The sequence below is a fragment of the Anser anser genome, assembly GCF_964211835.1.
Source record: "Anser anser genome assembly, chromosome: 3".
NCBI lineage: Eukaryota > Metazoa > Chordata > Aves > Anseriformes > Anatidae > Anser > Anser anser.
The window spans coordinates 37,693,905-37,709,404 of NC_139722.1; the positions used below are offsets into that span (position 1 = coordinate 37,693,905).

Genomic DNA, 15,500 nt, shown 5'->3' on the forward strand with positions numbered 1-15,500 from the left:
GCATGATGCGACAGACATAACCACAAAAGCATAAATGGTCTCTGACCTAAGATTGCTCCATATGTGCAAAACCATAACAGGGGTCATTTAAATAGGTTGGAAATGTTTTCTAAGTTGGAGTATTTGTGTGTGATATGAATGTCTTCTGTCTGCAAATTTCTCTTCCATATTCTGGGAAGCTGAAGCCGTCACAGAAATTAAGCAGAACAAACAGTAAACTGATTTAGAAAATATATTTTATTTATAAAATGACTAAACATTGGTGCATAGACAAAATATCTTGGAGCTGGATAATTGAGTTCCTGAATACAAAATATTTTTGTTCTTACTTGAATATTGAAAACTAAAATAATAACTGAAAAACGAGATGATATCCAGACTAGGTGCTGAGAGGCCTCAGCTATTTGTCCTTGGATATGTAAAGCTCGGAGAAGGTGTCCAATACTTTGAAGGGTCACTTCCTACATTATGATTATTTCATCATGAAGCGGATAAAGGGTGTGTTCCTTTTCTTCAAAATTCTGGAATTTTCAAAGAACTCCTTTAAAAATACTCCCTCCAGAACTGGTTCTCCTGAAATACAACTGTTTTCCAACAGGTAGCATCTTTTTATTTTGAGGGTTTAAAGATGGGCTTTGAAAAAGCCAGCCCATGTAAACAGGTTCTCTTTTTTTCTTTTTGGATACCTTTTTCTATACATGTTTACAACACAGGATTTGTTGCACTAGGTCAGATGCACTATTCCAGTACTTGACTCTGATTTGCCAAACAAGAAAACCGGTTGATACTAAGGAGCACCTCCGCCTAGCTTAAAAACAGTCCAGCCCAAAAAGCAGAAATTCAGGCAAAAATGCCAGGAGGCATCTTTTTCTCTCCTTAGCCCATGCACTAGTACCGCTGGACAAGGGATGGGGAAAATTATTGCTGTCAACTAACAAGTGAACAATCCATTCTGAAACCCCAAATGGTAACAGATTCTGTGTTCCGTGCAAACACACTGTCACTCCTGTCAAAGGCAGGTAAGTATTCACAGCAGAGAAAGACAATTTAGGGAAGCTGTACTGACTTGCTACAAGTATCTTTCATTTCCAGCAGTTTCTGCAAAGCCAGCCCTCAGGTATACAATCTTGTTTGAAGTTGAAGGGATAATTATTCCAAAGAAACATAAAACCTTGATGCTCCAAAATATTATCAATTTCACAAAATTCTTATGAGGTGTAGCAATATGAAAACTTCTCTCTCAAGAAGAAAGGTAAACATTAATGTGGAAACAATATATGTGATACACATACAAGTTTGACAAAAAAGATCTGATTTTATTTTTTGTATTTATGGACCTCTAACTCTACCAGAACAAAGAAAGAGCTTACTTTGGCATACAAAACATTAAATATTTTAGGATCTCTCTTTGATACCAGTTTCCTTAGGACGTACGGGTCACTACACTGTCCAGTAAAGTTAGTATTAAATACTTAGACAATTCCCTTATGGCTATGAATAGATCGTAACAGTGATCCCAGCTGGATGTAACACGTAAGTCACTCTTAGAATGCCATCTAAGAACGTACTGGATGTAAAAGTTAACTCTCTCTGTCTTTGGTTTTGAAATGCATCCAGATATGAAGAGTAATACCCCACTCCCCATTTAGGTTTATATTTCTGGTGGATTTTTTTTTTCTAGAAGTCACATCATTGGACGTTATCTGCACATTTCTGCTGGATGTGGATTTGAGAACAGTTTTCAACATAGTTATCCGAGTTCTTCACATTTTCAAAAAGGCCACCTGTAAAAGGAAGCAAAAACAAAACTGTGTTTAATCTCAGCAGTGCAGGTAAAACAAAGATGTTTCACTGTATTAATTGAAATTACATATTATAATCATCTTTTCACATAAACACACTAATGCAATAAGACAGAAGATGTTATATTCATACTGTTGTTGCATATCTTTCAGATCATGTAAGACTTAGCATTCCGTACTCTTTAGTAGAAAACCTTGACTCCTGATGTATATTTTTATTTTGGTCTCTTGACTCCTTCTTTTAAAGGCTCAGTGATGTTTTATGATAAAAATAATGGAATAATGATCAAGAATAGTTATTTAAATTTGCCTTGGAAACACCAATACTGAACTTTTAAAGTCATTCATACTTCTCCATTCTCTTGCCTCTGTTCAGGGTGCAACTGTGCAAGTGATCAGCCATCAGTGTAGCTGGGGGTTGGATACATCTGACAGATAGGAGAGAGGACAGGGACCTCTTTCAGCAGTTCTTCATGTGTGTTCTGCTCCACCTTATAATAACATTGGAAACATTACTGTGTGGACTGTTTGTAGGTGTAAGGGTTGTTTGCATGGAAAGAAGATTGTTATATTCGTGCATTGGATGGCATCCAGTTTGAGGTACATGGCTTCTTGGAAGCTATGTATTTATTCCTAAATTAATGCAATTTGCAGAATTTGAAAAACTAAAAAATTCAATATACAAAGGGTTCTGTCTCAAGTTGTCATCATCTAGAGGGTGATCTGCCGATGACTGTATGCCAGTACTAAAGAGGGCGATCCTGAAAATGAAGAAAGTGGAGAACGAGCAGAGAAGGATGTGGTTAGAGGCCCTTAGAGGTTTTTCAGACAATCTCTCTCTTTTATTTATCTATTTATTAATTTATGTGAAGCTTCATATAATTTATGTGAAGCACCTATATACAGGACCCAAGGTAATAGCTTGAAGCTGCGATGGGTGGTTCAGGTTGGATAACAGGAAAAGGCTCTTCACCCAGAGGGCGGTCGGGCACTGGGACAGGCTCCTCAGAGCGGTGGGCACAGCACCGAGCCTGCTGGAGTTCAAGAAGCACTTGGACAATGCTCTCAGACACATGGTCTGATTTTTTGGGTGGTGCTTTGGGGACCCAGGAGTTGAACTCGATGGTCCTTGTGGGTCCCTTCCAACTCAGGATATTCTGTGATTCTGTGATTAGAAAGCAGTGTTACTTTCCCACCACTTTTTTGCCTATCATCTCCCAAGAGTTCCCCAAATCGCTCTTTTTTGCTCATGCACTGCACTGCACTTGTTGCTGAACTAAATCAACCATAGAAGTTTTCATAGTTTAAATACGAATGACAAAGGCTTTCTGGTCTGTACTCCTCTAAAGGAAACCCAAATACGCATATTTTTCCACTTACATATCAAAAACTTCTTTCTGTCCCAGAATAGCAAAGCACAAGACTTTTATCTTGTCTAACTTAAAAGGCCATTTGATAGCATTCTGAAAGTAGCTTAGATTAAATCTCTGATACATTTGCCAACTTGCCACAAATATTATCTTGTTTGAGCAATGTTGTCTGCCAGTCACTTTAAGTAAAATCCCAATTCCAAAGTCAATGAAAAAATGCCTTAAAGTGACCAGGAATCAACCCAAAGTTTTTATCTTTATATAGAAAAAAATTCTATCCCAGGAAGCACTGAGAAGACACTTTTACTTGATTCAGAAGACAGCAAATGAGGGACCTCCTCTTTTTAGTGTACCAAGTGGGCTCACATCCAGTTATTTAGAGGGAAGGTGACCTACCAAATCCAAAATGCCTAAGGATTTCTGGTTTCCTAATTTATTTGTCCTTGGTCACAAGCATGCAGAAGTTTCTCCTGCATGGTTTTATTTATGTTTAGCCTTCTTCAGAAGTGTCAGGATACTGACTCAGAAAGTGAAGTTAACTGACAAGAAACACAATCACATGTCAAGATTCTTATCTGCCAAGATTGCTTCAGATATTGAATTGGGAACAAGCATTACACATTGCTGAACACAAGGACTGAAAAGAAGATGGGCAGATGCCACCATGGAAGGACAAAAAAAAAAAAAAAAAGAAAAAAGACTACCATGTTACACAACAGCCTCCTGAAAATATAACCTGTTTCTTCTACTCCACAAAAAATACAGAAGAAAGAAGTTGAGACATACAATTCCTCTTTTTTCTTTCCAAGAGCTTTTCAACTGCAGTCACTTAAGTGAATATTCAAATTACTCTGTTACCACTTGTGATTTTCAGAGCTGACCCACAATTATCAGTCTACCCGATACTGTATCTAAAGAACGTATGAAGCATGAGCAACCAGGAGGAATTCACAGAATCACAAAATGGCCGAGGTGGGAAGGGACCTCTGAAGATCATCCAGTCCAACCCCCCTGCCGAGCAGGATCACCTAGAGCACGTTGCGCAGGACGGCATCCAGGCGGGGTTTGGGTATCTCCAGAGAAGGGGACTCCACAACCTCTGGGCTGCCTGTCCCAGCGCTGTCACCCTCACAGTACAGAAGTGCCCCCTCATATCCAGATGGAACCTGCTGTGCTTCAGTTTGTGCCCGCTGCCTCTCGTCCTGTCGCTGGGCACAACTGAAAAGAGACCGGCTCCCTCCTCTCGACACCCTCCCCTCAGATATTTATACACATTGGTGAGGTCTCCCCTCAGCCTTCTCTTTCCCAGGCTAAACAGGCCCGGCTCTCTCAGCCTGTCCTCGTACGACAGGTGCTCCAGGCCTCTCATCATCTTCGTAGCCCTCCTCTGGACTCACTCCAGTAGCTCCGTGCCCCTCTGGTACTGGGGAGCCCAGCACTGGACACAAGGCCCCAGGTGTGGCCTCAGCAGGGCTGAGCAGAGGGGAAGAAAATGCCGCTAGCAGAGGATGGTTTCGATCCATCGACCTCTGGGTTATGGGCCCAGCACGCTTCCGCTGCGCCACTCTGCTCCTTAGTGCAAGCAGCAGCACCACTGACCTGAAAAGCCAGCATGCATCAAACAGAATACTCCATTCCTGAGCTTCCAGAGCTTTTTTTTTTTTACTTTAAAAAAAAAAACACACGCACACACAAAAAAAACTTCCAACGTTTATTTTAGGCATGTAGAAAATAAGGGCCATGGCCCTAGGCTGGGCAAACAGAGGCAAGCCTCCCCAAGTATCTGACATCCTGAAGGGTAGAAGTGCACAGCAATGCTGTAGGAAAACCAAGGCTGCTGTAACAGCTACTGCACAGCAACTGCTGACATGAACGTGCTTACCCCACAGTAAATGCAAAGTAATTCCAGACTTGAATTAAAGCATGTAATATCATTGAGCATTTAGAGCAGAAGGTAAAACAAAAAGAAAACTTATTTTGGATCCTATGGACAAAGGTGATTGAAGAGAAGGCTTCATGTCTGCTATCATGGATGCAAAAAATTAAGCAAGTTTTAATATATCTAAGAGGTTTCTCAGAAAATTATTCACACACAGGATTCGCATCTAAAATATCATGACTACAAGGTGTGAATGGGACGTGAGAATAGTAATTCTTGGTTAGAATGGAAAAAATCAAGTCACTTCCTGAACATCTCTTTCTCAACCCCAGCAATAACAGCAGTAATAAAGCTGCAATGTTACTTCACAGAGAGGTTTACACAGATGAGACAATCAAGAGCCACAAAAGTGCCCGTGTTTCTGAATCATTCAGTTCTTCCAAGCTGGAACTAAAATTCAGAAACACAAATTTTCATTAGAACTTAAATTTTCAGAAATGTCTAGATGAAGCTGGATCAAGGTGTAAATCAGCCTATTTCCCCCCAGAAAATCTCCTCGCATTGACATATTCCCACTGAGCCGTCTCACTCAGTTTAATCAGCATTTTCCAACAGTAACTCACTCCATCAGAAACACTTCCATCAGCTCAGCCAAGGTGTGTTGTAAAGGCTAGAAGCTGCTCATCGTGTAGGGAAATTTATCAACTAAGCCAAAGACTCCCACGCTCAAAGACATAAAATGCAAGGAAAATCAATATGCCTGTCATCTTTCTTGAGATTTAGTCACTCTGATGAATAGAGACAGACAATAATTAACAGCAAATGTAAAATCTTACCTATGCAGAAGAGTCATAAGTAACACAGGGCAAGGAATGAAATCTTGGCCCCAATTAAGTCAAAGGAAAAACTCACATTGACTTTAACAGGGCCATAAATTTGTCCTTGCATTGCAAGGAAGAAAAAAAAAATCTAAAATAAAATAATCAAGAAAATCAATAACCATTACAATACACCAGAAACAAAATTTGAAGCAGCTTTTTCTAGCCCAAGACTGCAGGCTCGTTTTGTACACATTTTTGGTGCATCACTAGAATGGATGTATTTATTGAATTTGACTACTTGATATATTTTTTTAATGCATGAAATGGGCTTTTTCACTCCTTTGAGAGGACTGATTTGCAACAAAATGTTTCCTAAACCTCTAAGCCTCCCCTACTGCCCAATAAAATGAAAAATATCAAAAGGAATAATTTGTCAGTGTTTGCATTTATATTTACTGTCAATGTAAGTGAAAAAAAAAACACATTAGATCATCCCTAAAATTGACAGAGCCAGCAAAAAATAAGTAGCACATGGAAATCAGAAGCAGTTTAAGAAAACAACAGCAACACAAAGATGTTCAAGAACAAAACCAACTTAAACTAAGTGACTTACAAGGTTCCACCTCAACCAAAGCTCAACATGAAGCATGTAAAATATTTCTTTATCACAACTGTTCTTCCAGATGCACTTGGATTGCTAACCAGCAGGAAACTTTATGTTCTAGATAATGTGTTCTGGTGCTGTTCACTAGCTTCACAATTACAAATCTGTGGGTTGGGCAAGTGGGAGCGAGTGGTTCTCCCCCAATTCTCCAGCTAGTAGGACAGTTTCTCTGCAAGATGGACAACTACTAGCCTCTTCAAGGTGTATTAACAACTCTCTTAGTGAAGTCCACAAATCCAGTATTTCATTGCTACTACTGCACTCTGGAAGAAAAACAATGTGCCAAACAACTATCTGATCTACAAACTGAGGTGTATCACTAAATACAGAATAAAAGTCAGTTCACTAATCAGTTTATGCAAAGATTTTTATATTGCTCATAACTCAGCACATTGTTCCCTTGTTAAAGTGCTCAAGACAGGTTATATTAAGCCATTATTAAGACTTGATTTTTGTATTCCAGTACCTGTACTTATATGGCCAGCAACATTATTTCTTCATTTTCTCTCTATTACATCTTAAGACAATAACCTTATTCTATCTCAAGGTACCAAGTGCATCTCAGCGCTCCACCTTGTTAGCTCCTACAGTGCCAGAAACTGCTAAGAACTCTGGATAATGAATGAACATAAACTCCACATTTTCAACATTTTAAAGAACCGTCTATAAAGAGGGAGCAGTACAGCACAACAGACATACAAGTGATATCTCTCTCAAACTCACTTTTACTGTAAACAATAAAACACAACAACTTTGTTCAAAGCTTTCGGAACCAGGGCAAGTTAAGAAATCCAAGCTGTGATGTTCAATTTTAGCTGTGCTCTCTTAGCTTTCCCAGGAAAATGTGAAAATGCAAAATGTCAAACTTAAGCATACTCTAGATGTCATGATAATGAATTTGGGAAAAGCAACTTGACAAAGTGTACTCTGGTCAAACACTGCAACAGGCTATAAGCTACCAAACAGGGGTTGGCAATATTCTTTCCTCAGTAGGGAGAAGGTAGTTCTGGGGTTAGAGATTTCAGTCTTTCTGCATCTTTCTAATAACACTTTATCTTACAGAGTGTTTTTTTGTGTTTTTTTTCTTTAATCAAGCTGTACTGCCTGACTTTGCATGATAAAAATCTCACAGGAAACATTTGGGTGAATGCACTCGATGCTGAATTAGGCATCCAGTCATGGAGTCAAACATTGAGAAGTAACAGGTGGAAGTAAAAAGTTGTAATTTCCGAAAATATTTGAAAAGCTGCAAAGACCCGATGAACTTGGGAGATAAAAGAAGATGGTTCCAGATGGCAGAAGCTGCTGGAAAGAAATCTGCTCTACCCGAAATGGTAACACTGGGCAAACAGGCAAAGCGGATGACTGGTGTAAGAGAAGCAGAAGCATTACTAAAGGCAGCTAAACAATAAATTTTAAAGAAATGCAATCTGCAAATCCACTGCATACAATCTATTTTGTGGAGCTGACAATAGATGGAGGAAATGCAGCAATAGGAGAAAATTATTTTCTCAGCTAAGAAAAGGAAAAGCAGTTCAATCTTTCAGTCAGCTGCAAGAAATAGAAGCCAGATCCTTATTTCATCAAAACAGGAAAACAACAACCCATATCTCACAAGATGTATTCGTATGCTTTCACACAAGTTCAAAACTGTTCTTATGTTTGTATTCCCTTTAAAGGAGACCAAGAAAACTATGCATAAATAAAGATCCCTGTGTATGTCTCTAAAAGCTGGAGAAAGTATTATTTCTAATACCTATGTTTCTCCCAATAGTTAAACAAAAGTAGGTAGAAGATATACAACGGAATTTCTCTTCAGTATCAGAGAGGGAATTGTACTTCTGTCTGCTCCTACATAATTATAAAGGAAAATATTGAGTTGAATGTAGCTTCATGTGCTTCAGTTTCAGCAGCAGATAATGAACCTGCTACACCTACGAATGCTTTCTGAAATATGATTGCTCTGGTTTTGCTTTTCCATTGCACACTGAAGAATTAAACCCTACCACCAGGCTCGAGTCTGAGGGTTAAATGTGTAAAAGACACTTTATGTTCGTCATTTTCTTTGAACATTAGACCAATTTTAAAATGCTACCATACGTAGTTCATAACACTACATTATGTTTTAGAGGAAGGCAATTTACATGGCAATCTTAAATGTTATCTATAGCAAGTAGATGATTGGTACATAAACAAATTCCCATGCTTTAGTCCTGCACATGTGCTAGTATGAAATCAAGCATGATTGAATGACTGCAGGGGAAACTTTGATTACATGCCAGTGAAGCTACAGCCTACAATTAACATCAAATGTATTCATTACCGCTCTGAACTGACAGGTAATCAGGTAATGCCATGCCATACACACGCAAAGGAACTGAAAAATCCTTCCTGAGAAGCAGTGGGCAGCTGCAGGCAGATCCCTGCTCCTAGATCCAGCTGTGCTGGTGGAAGAAATTAACTTCACAAGTTCAGTGCTATCCCTCTGCCACGGGTTACTGTTCCTCTCTCCCTGCAAAAGGCCATTTCGAGCTTTCTACTTAGTGTCTGGTGAAATCAGACTATTAAGCTAAACTCTGGTCCATGCTAACCTGATTGATTTATCCTAGAAACAAGAAAGAGAGGGCCTGCACAAACAATTCTGCTGGCAGACTGCAGGGAAGAGGCTAAGCTCCGGTGGGAACAACAGTGAAAAGCTAAGAATAGCATTTTCTTCCACATGTGCCACTGGATTTTGAAGATAACACTTGTTCAAAGCCTCAGACCAAAGACTAATTCAGACAGATTTGTACTGCCACAAAAGCTAGCTCTAAGTGTTACAGCTTAAGCCTTAATAATTACAGCTAATACAACCGTTTGGGTGGTTGCAGTGCAATCAAGATGTCCTGTATGTAGAATACACTCCTACCTTGAAACAGGAATCAGAGCGAGTGAAATAAACACATTTGTGAGTACAATTGAGCCTACATGTACTATAAAAACCATGCACTTAACAGCATGCTGGTACTACTACAACAATAGCATGCATAAACATGTAGACAAGGCCATAATTCTGCCAGATACATTTCTCATTGCTGTAAAACAAAGATCAAGGGGTGGGAAGATTCAAGCATCTGCACCATGTCCAGGTCACAGCTCTATAAACACCTGGTGTCTGATAAACTCAGCTCGAAGTTTGGTGTTCCCATACCTGCTAACAAGAGACAGGAGTCAGAAGAATACTGCCTTCTGTGAGGCACAACAGTGTTTTTCTGATTTCTGCACCACCACCAGAAGCTGCTACATCCAGTAGCTGTTACCATTACCTTGTGGACTAACAGCTATTGGCAATGTCTGATTTTAATAATCACACTGAAACTTAAGAATTCGCCTGCCTGTCCATATCGCACAGTTTCGTATTGGTGCTCACCTAAATGTTAGGGACCGAGTCTGCTGATGCACAAATACCTGTTCCAGAAATGTTTTGGCACCAGTGTGAATGACTGGACACAAAGCAGATGGCACCAGATAAGCAGAGACTTGAAAGAATATTAACTGCTATATTTGCACTCGCCCCCACTGAATCCACAGACCCATAAAAAAGCAGCTGTCTTTTCCAGACTGAATGCTACCAAGCTGTTGCATATTATCCCTACATCTCTGAGGCTGCTCCTGGGAAGGACAAAGGCATTTTTAGACTCAAATTTGTGAGGAATACATAGAAGGAGAACGACAACACAGGAGACAGAGATGCCCCTACCTAAACCCCACTGTAGGGTTTACTTGCCTCAAGGCAGCCTCCTGGTAGCCTGGAAGCTCTCTGGCTGTACTCCATCTGCAAAATTGCCCTCCACTGCAATGATGTTTTATTCTCTTTTTATTACATTGCAAGCTCTGGAGACGAGAGCTGAACATCACATCACTGTGTGTGGCTGTTTCCCTTCTGCCACACAGGTCATATTAGACTTGGCCAATCTAATATCCCCTCCACATCCCATCAATGGCAGCCACTTACCAGAACCTTTCGTAAATAATTGTTTCAGGTCCTTTCTCGTAGTGTTTTATATAGTTATCCTTCCTTGACTCAGTAAACTGAAGAACCACCAGTCTGTCCTCATAGCAGCTGAACTTCACACTCCTAAACTGGTAAGTCTTAAATACTTTACTACAAAAACAAACAATTTCAAACAAAAATATCAACAGAGGGATGCGACTTTCTCCAAAGGTCACGAAAACAGTATTATAGATTGACTGAACAGATACAGTTGGACAAACTGAGTTTCAAATATTTCATCACATAAGAAGATACAAAATCGAGGGTCAGTATAAAAAGCTTTCATGCCTCACTGTTATGCTTGAATTCCAGATTACCCTCTGTGGGCAGATTACCCTCAGGTGCGCAGCTGAGCTCCACCACAACCACTCTCTCACTCCCCCTCCTCAAAGCGAAAGAGGGGGAGAAAATACAATGAGAAGGGCTCAAGGGTTGAGATAAGGACAGGGAGATCCCTCAGCAGTTATCGTCACGGGCAAAACAGACTCACCATAGGGAGATTAGTAAAATTTATTGCCTATTACTAACAAGCTAGAGAAGTGAGAAACAAAGGAAAGAAACCAAAACCACCTTCCCTCCACCCACCCTTTTCTACATCCTCCCCAACTGGCACAGGGGAATGGGGACTGGGGGCTGTGGTCAGTCTATAGCACGTCGTCTCCGCCGCTCCTTCACAGTCCCTCTTGTCCCCTGCTCCACGCGGGGTCCCTCCCACGGGATGCCGTCCTGCCCGAACTGAGCCTGCGGGGGCTGCCCACAGGCAGCAGCTCTTCAACAACTGCTCCCACATGGCTCCGTACCACGGGGTCCATCCCCCAGGAGCAAACTGCTCCAGCACGGGTCCCCCACGGGCGGCAGCTCCCCCCAGACCCCCTGCTCCTGCGTGGGCTCCTCTCCACGGGCTGCAGCTCCGGCCCGGGGCCTGCTCCTGCGGGGGCTCTCCATGGGCCGCAGCCTCCTCCAGGCCACATCCACCTGCTCCACCGGGGGCTCCTCCACAGGCTGCAGGGGAACTTCTGCTCTGGTGCCTGTAGCACCTCTTCCCATTCCTCCTTCATTGGCTTTGGTGTCTGCAAGGCTGTTTCTCACTCCTCTGTCTCTCCCAGCTGCTGTTTTGCAGCAGTTTTTTTTTCCCTTTGTTAAAACTGCTCTCCCAGAGGCCCACCCAGCATTGCTCCCTGGCTTGGCACAGGCCAGCATCGGGTCCCTTTTGAAGCCAGCTCTGATCTGACATGGGGCAGTTGCTGGGCTCTGCTCACAAAGGCCACCTCTGTAGCCCCCCACTACCAATACCCTGACACGTAAACCCAATACACCCTTCACAGGCCGCACTGTGCTTCACAGAACCATGTGGTGATGGCAATAATAAAGTCAATGGAAGCAGAGGTTGTAGGACTGTGTTATCCTGACAAGTTAAAACCTTTGGGTTGTGGTGTAAAGGAACATGGAAAGGCAATTTTTGCAATCTGACCTGCTGACCCCCATGGGGCTCAGATTTGGGTATGGAGAAGAGGACATTTCATGAAGGACTCTTATCTGTTCAACTTCCCAGGAGTTCAAGGTCATCCTTTTACATATATATGCAAAGAATTTCTCATTGTAAAAAGAAGCAGTTTCAAGCAGCTGTAAGTCTTACAAGAAACATATTTTTGGTCTGCGGTACATTACCACAGAAGTACAAAGAAACACAGGTGGCAATGAAAGTCTGTGATTCTATGAAAGCTGGGGAAAACAGCCATCAGTAGACCTATCATCTAAACAGCCAAATTCCCCAGTGCTTCAAGGAGAAGGCTGGGGAAGGGCAACTCCTCTCCTGTACAGTGTGAAAGGCACTGCAGATCTATGCGTTTTTGAGTCTTCATTGAAGAAAGAAACTTATTAGGAGAATGTCACCCTGAGAAATCGCTTTCTTCTTCTGTCCATGCTGGGAAAAGATAAAATATAACCAAAACAACCAACTAGAAAGGGAAATAGATTCATTTCATTCAATTGCTCATAGAATTAATTGTAACCAAATTACAGATTTATTTTTTGAATATGATTTCTCAATCTGGTAATGCCCCTTCAGGTTTTACAAAATAAACCCTCTACAAATCAGCACACATTCTTTCTCCTAATCCCTCCTAAAAGTATTAATTTCTTATAGGAATGAAGCTAGATTTGAAACGTGACAGAGATAAATGAGAAAAAGTAAGAGATTCGTGTGAAGTCCTAGGCTGTGCATGTGCACTGCAGGCTATCTTTCTGCTAACAGAACAGTTGCATGCTGAAGCTTGCCCAAGCTTTAGAGGGAAATCTATAAGCAGCTGCAAAAACAGTAGAAAATAAATCTCTGGATGTTTTATTTTATATGAAGACAACCAATCTTTTTTTTTTTAGATCAAGTAGGTATTTGTGTGGAAATATATACATATATATGCATTTATAAGTGGAGAATGTTATTTAATCTTTTATTTACATCTAGATATGAGAAGCCCTGAAAATTCATGGCTTTGTCTACTGCCAAGCCTTCTTTATTAGCCTACACTGCTTTCATTTCTGCTGTGGACATTACTATTTGTGGTACCCAGCATTAATACAGCTGCAGAAACAGCAGTATTATTTACCTTTGTTAGCTTTAAATACAGTCTCTCTATTGCATGCAAACCACAGTGGGGGATGGAACTTAGTACTAATATTGCACTGCAATTACTGATCCAAATCTAACTGTGATACAAAACCCACGGAATTTAAGATTCTCTTAGTCAACACCAGATGATGTTTAGTTTTTACTATAGCAATTACCATGCAGAACATCAAGCCTTAGCTAAGTAGGCAATCCAAGCAGCATATTTTTCTGCATCAAGTGGTTATAACTGCTGTAGAGAAGACATTTGTTTAAGTACGCGCATGTATGGGCAGTTGGGAGACACAGGATAACCTAAAACAAACAAGGCACTGCAAGCTGCTGTGTCAATTTACAGCGTGCTAGTTACATCCTAAAGCTAGAGACACGTGAAGAGATTAATCCTTGGCAAACCAAACCGGAGCATATGCTGCAGCTCCTAAAAACTTTCTACCTTCGCAAAATAGCGTTGAAGAAGGTGGCCTAAGAGGAGGTCTTGTCTGCCACCCTTCCCAAGAACTGCGCTCTAATGCACGGCCAGTCGTTTCACACTTCCAAACACACAGCCTGCTGCCACGGCACAAATTGCTTCAGGTCAATTTCCTGAAAGTCATTTCAATCTAAGGCTCTGCCATGCTTTTGTACTTCTCTGCCAAACACAAAGATTTCTTTGCACTCTTGAGAATCTGTTTCAACTGACCAGTATCACCCATACCAAAGCATGGCTTTATTTTCCCCAGAAAAGGAAGGGAGAGGCACGCTATTTCTACTGCAGTATCCAGCAACTGCAGCTCTTACAGTATTTAAGCAATGAGGAAAAAAATGAAAAAGCCCTGAACAAGGCACTAGGGAATAGTATGTCATCTTTTGAAAGAAAGGACCAGACAGAGATATGTGGATTTATTTTCATGACCTAGAACCAACTGTGTTGTACCTAATTCCAAGCGGACTAAGCAGGGCCACCTAAGTGGCAACACAATATCTACATTATCAATAAGAAGATAGTATTATTCATGGTAGATATTCCATTGTTTTCTTGGTTAATATGTTAACATTATAATAATAGAATCATTTAGTTTGGAAAAGACCCTTAAGATCATCAAGTCCAACCATCAGCCTAACACTATCAAGTCTACCACTAGCCATGTCCCTAAGTGCCATCTCCACGAATCGCTTAAATACTTCCAGGGATGGTGACTCCACCACTTCCCAGGGGATATTAACCATATTACTAACATCATGTTAATATGTTTTAAATCTATTCTTTTTCCTTGGAAGGCTTCATTTGAAGTACAACTTATAAAATATAACCCTATACTAGTGATATGCCAGCTGTAAAAAGGTCTAAGTGTCCTTAGTCACAATAATTAAAAACATGGCATTGTGACTTACTCCTCTAAAAAACACGATGAACACCCTAATGGTCTACACAACAGCTGCAGAAACCTTACATCATACACAGTATGATCAGATTCCCTCTCCCAAAAGTGAGCTGACGGTATGAAGCATGTCAGGTGTGAGATCAGAGATCAGCACGCTGTGCACTTATTCTTTCAAGGAGATGCTGGTTTACACAGGTGTGTGATGTTCTGGCCATTCGCATGGCTCTTGCTCTAAACTAGATGCCATTTGTGGTATCTTCTGCACATAATTTATAAAGCATCTTATCTCAACCAAATACCCTGTTTATTGTATTTCAATCCTATTATGCCTTTAAGGGAGGAAAGTGCTCACAAATGTGAAAGAGAAGCATTGGTTTTAGTTCTTTACTACATAATAATAACTGTGGCTAGACTCTCAGTTGGCATTTGTCTCCGTTCTTCCTCTCCTTGTCCTGAACCCTTTAGCCATGAAGTACTGTGGAACACACTAAAACAGGACAGTGACTTAGGCATTCTGCATCTTCCAAATCAGAGAAAAAAAAGTCTTTTTCCAGCTCAAATTCTTCCTTCACCATCAACTAACGTTTCCTATATTAATCTCTAATATTGAACCACATTAGCTCAGATATTCTCTCCTCACAATCTTCCTATTTCTAACCACTACCCCCAACATTTTTCTCCTCGCACAAATCAATTCTGCTACCCTAAACCCACACAATACTCTTTTTATCAGGATTTACCTCCAACCTGTGCTATGGCTCAAATACTAGAGTAGGAGACAAGTGCCCATGCAGTCTTGATCATACTGTTTCCCTAGGAAAAGGGAGATTACAAGAAAACCCACAATTATTTGCATCTCAGTACCAGCAGCAGGTGACATTCACAAGCCAGAATCCCCTTCAGGGCCTGGCTGGAGATGCCTGTTTCTTGCTTGTGTTTCCTGT

At 40.9% G+C, this 15,500-nt stretch overlaps 1 protein-coding gene across 2 annotated transcripts in view; it reads right to left on the reverse strand.

Annotated features, from left to right (window-relative positions):
* Positions 1–218: 218 nt before the first annotated feature.
* UBE3D (ubiquitin protein ligase E3D) overlaps positions 219–15,500 on the reverse strand; it is an 82,292-nt gene continuing 67,010 nt past the window's right edge. For both annotated transcript variants that reach the window (XR_014581308.1, XM_083828289.1), the window contains one exon: positions 219–1,784. Coding sequence is in view for 1 of the 2 variants with exons in the window: in XM_083828289.1 (XP_083684415.1) it covers positions 1,764–1,784 (21 nt within the window). In the remaining variant the exon portion in view is untranslated. The remainder of the gene's footprint in view (positions 1,785–15,500) is intronic.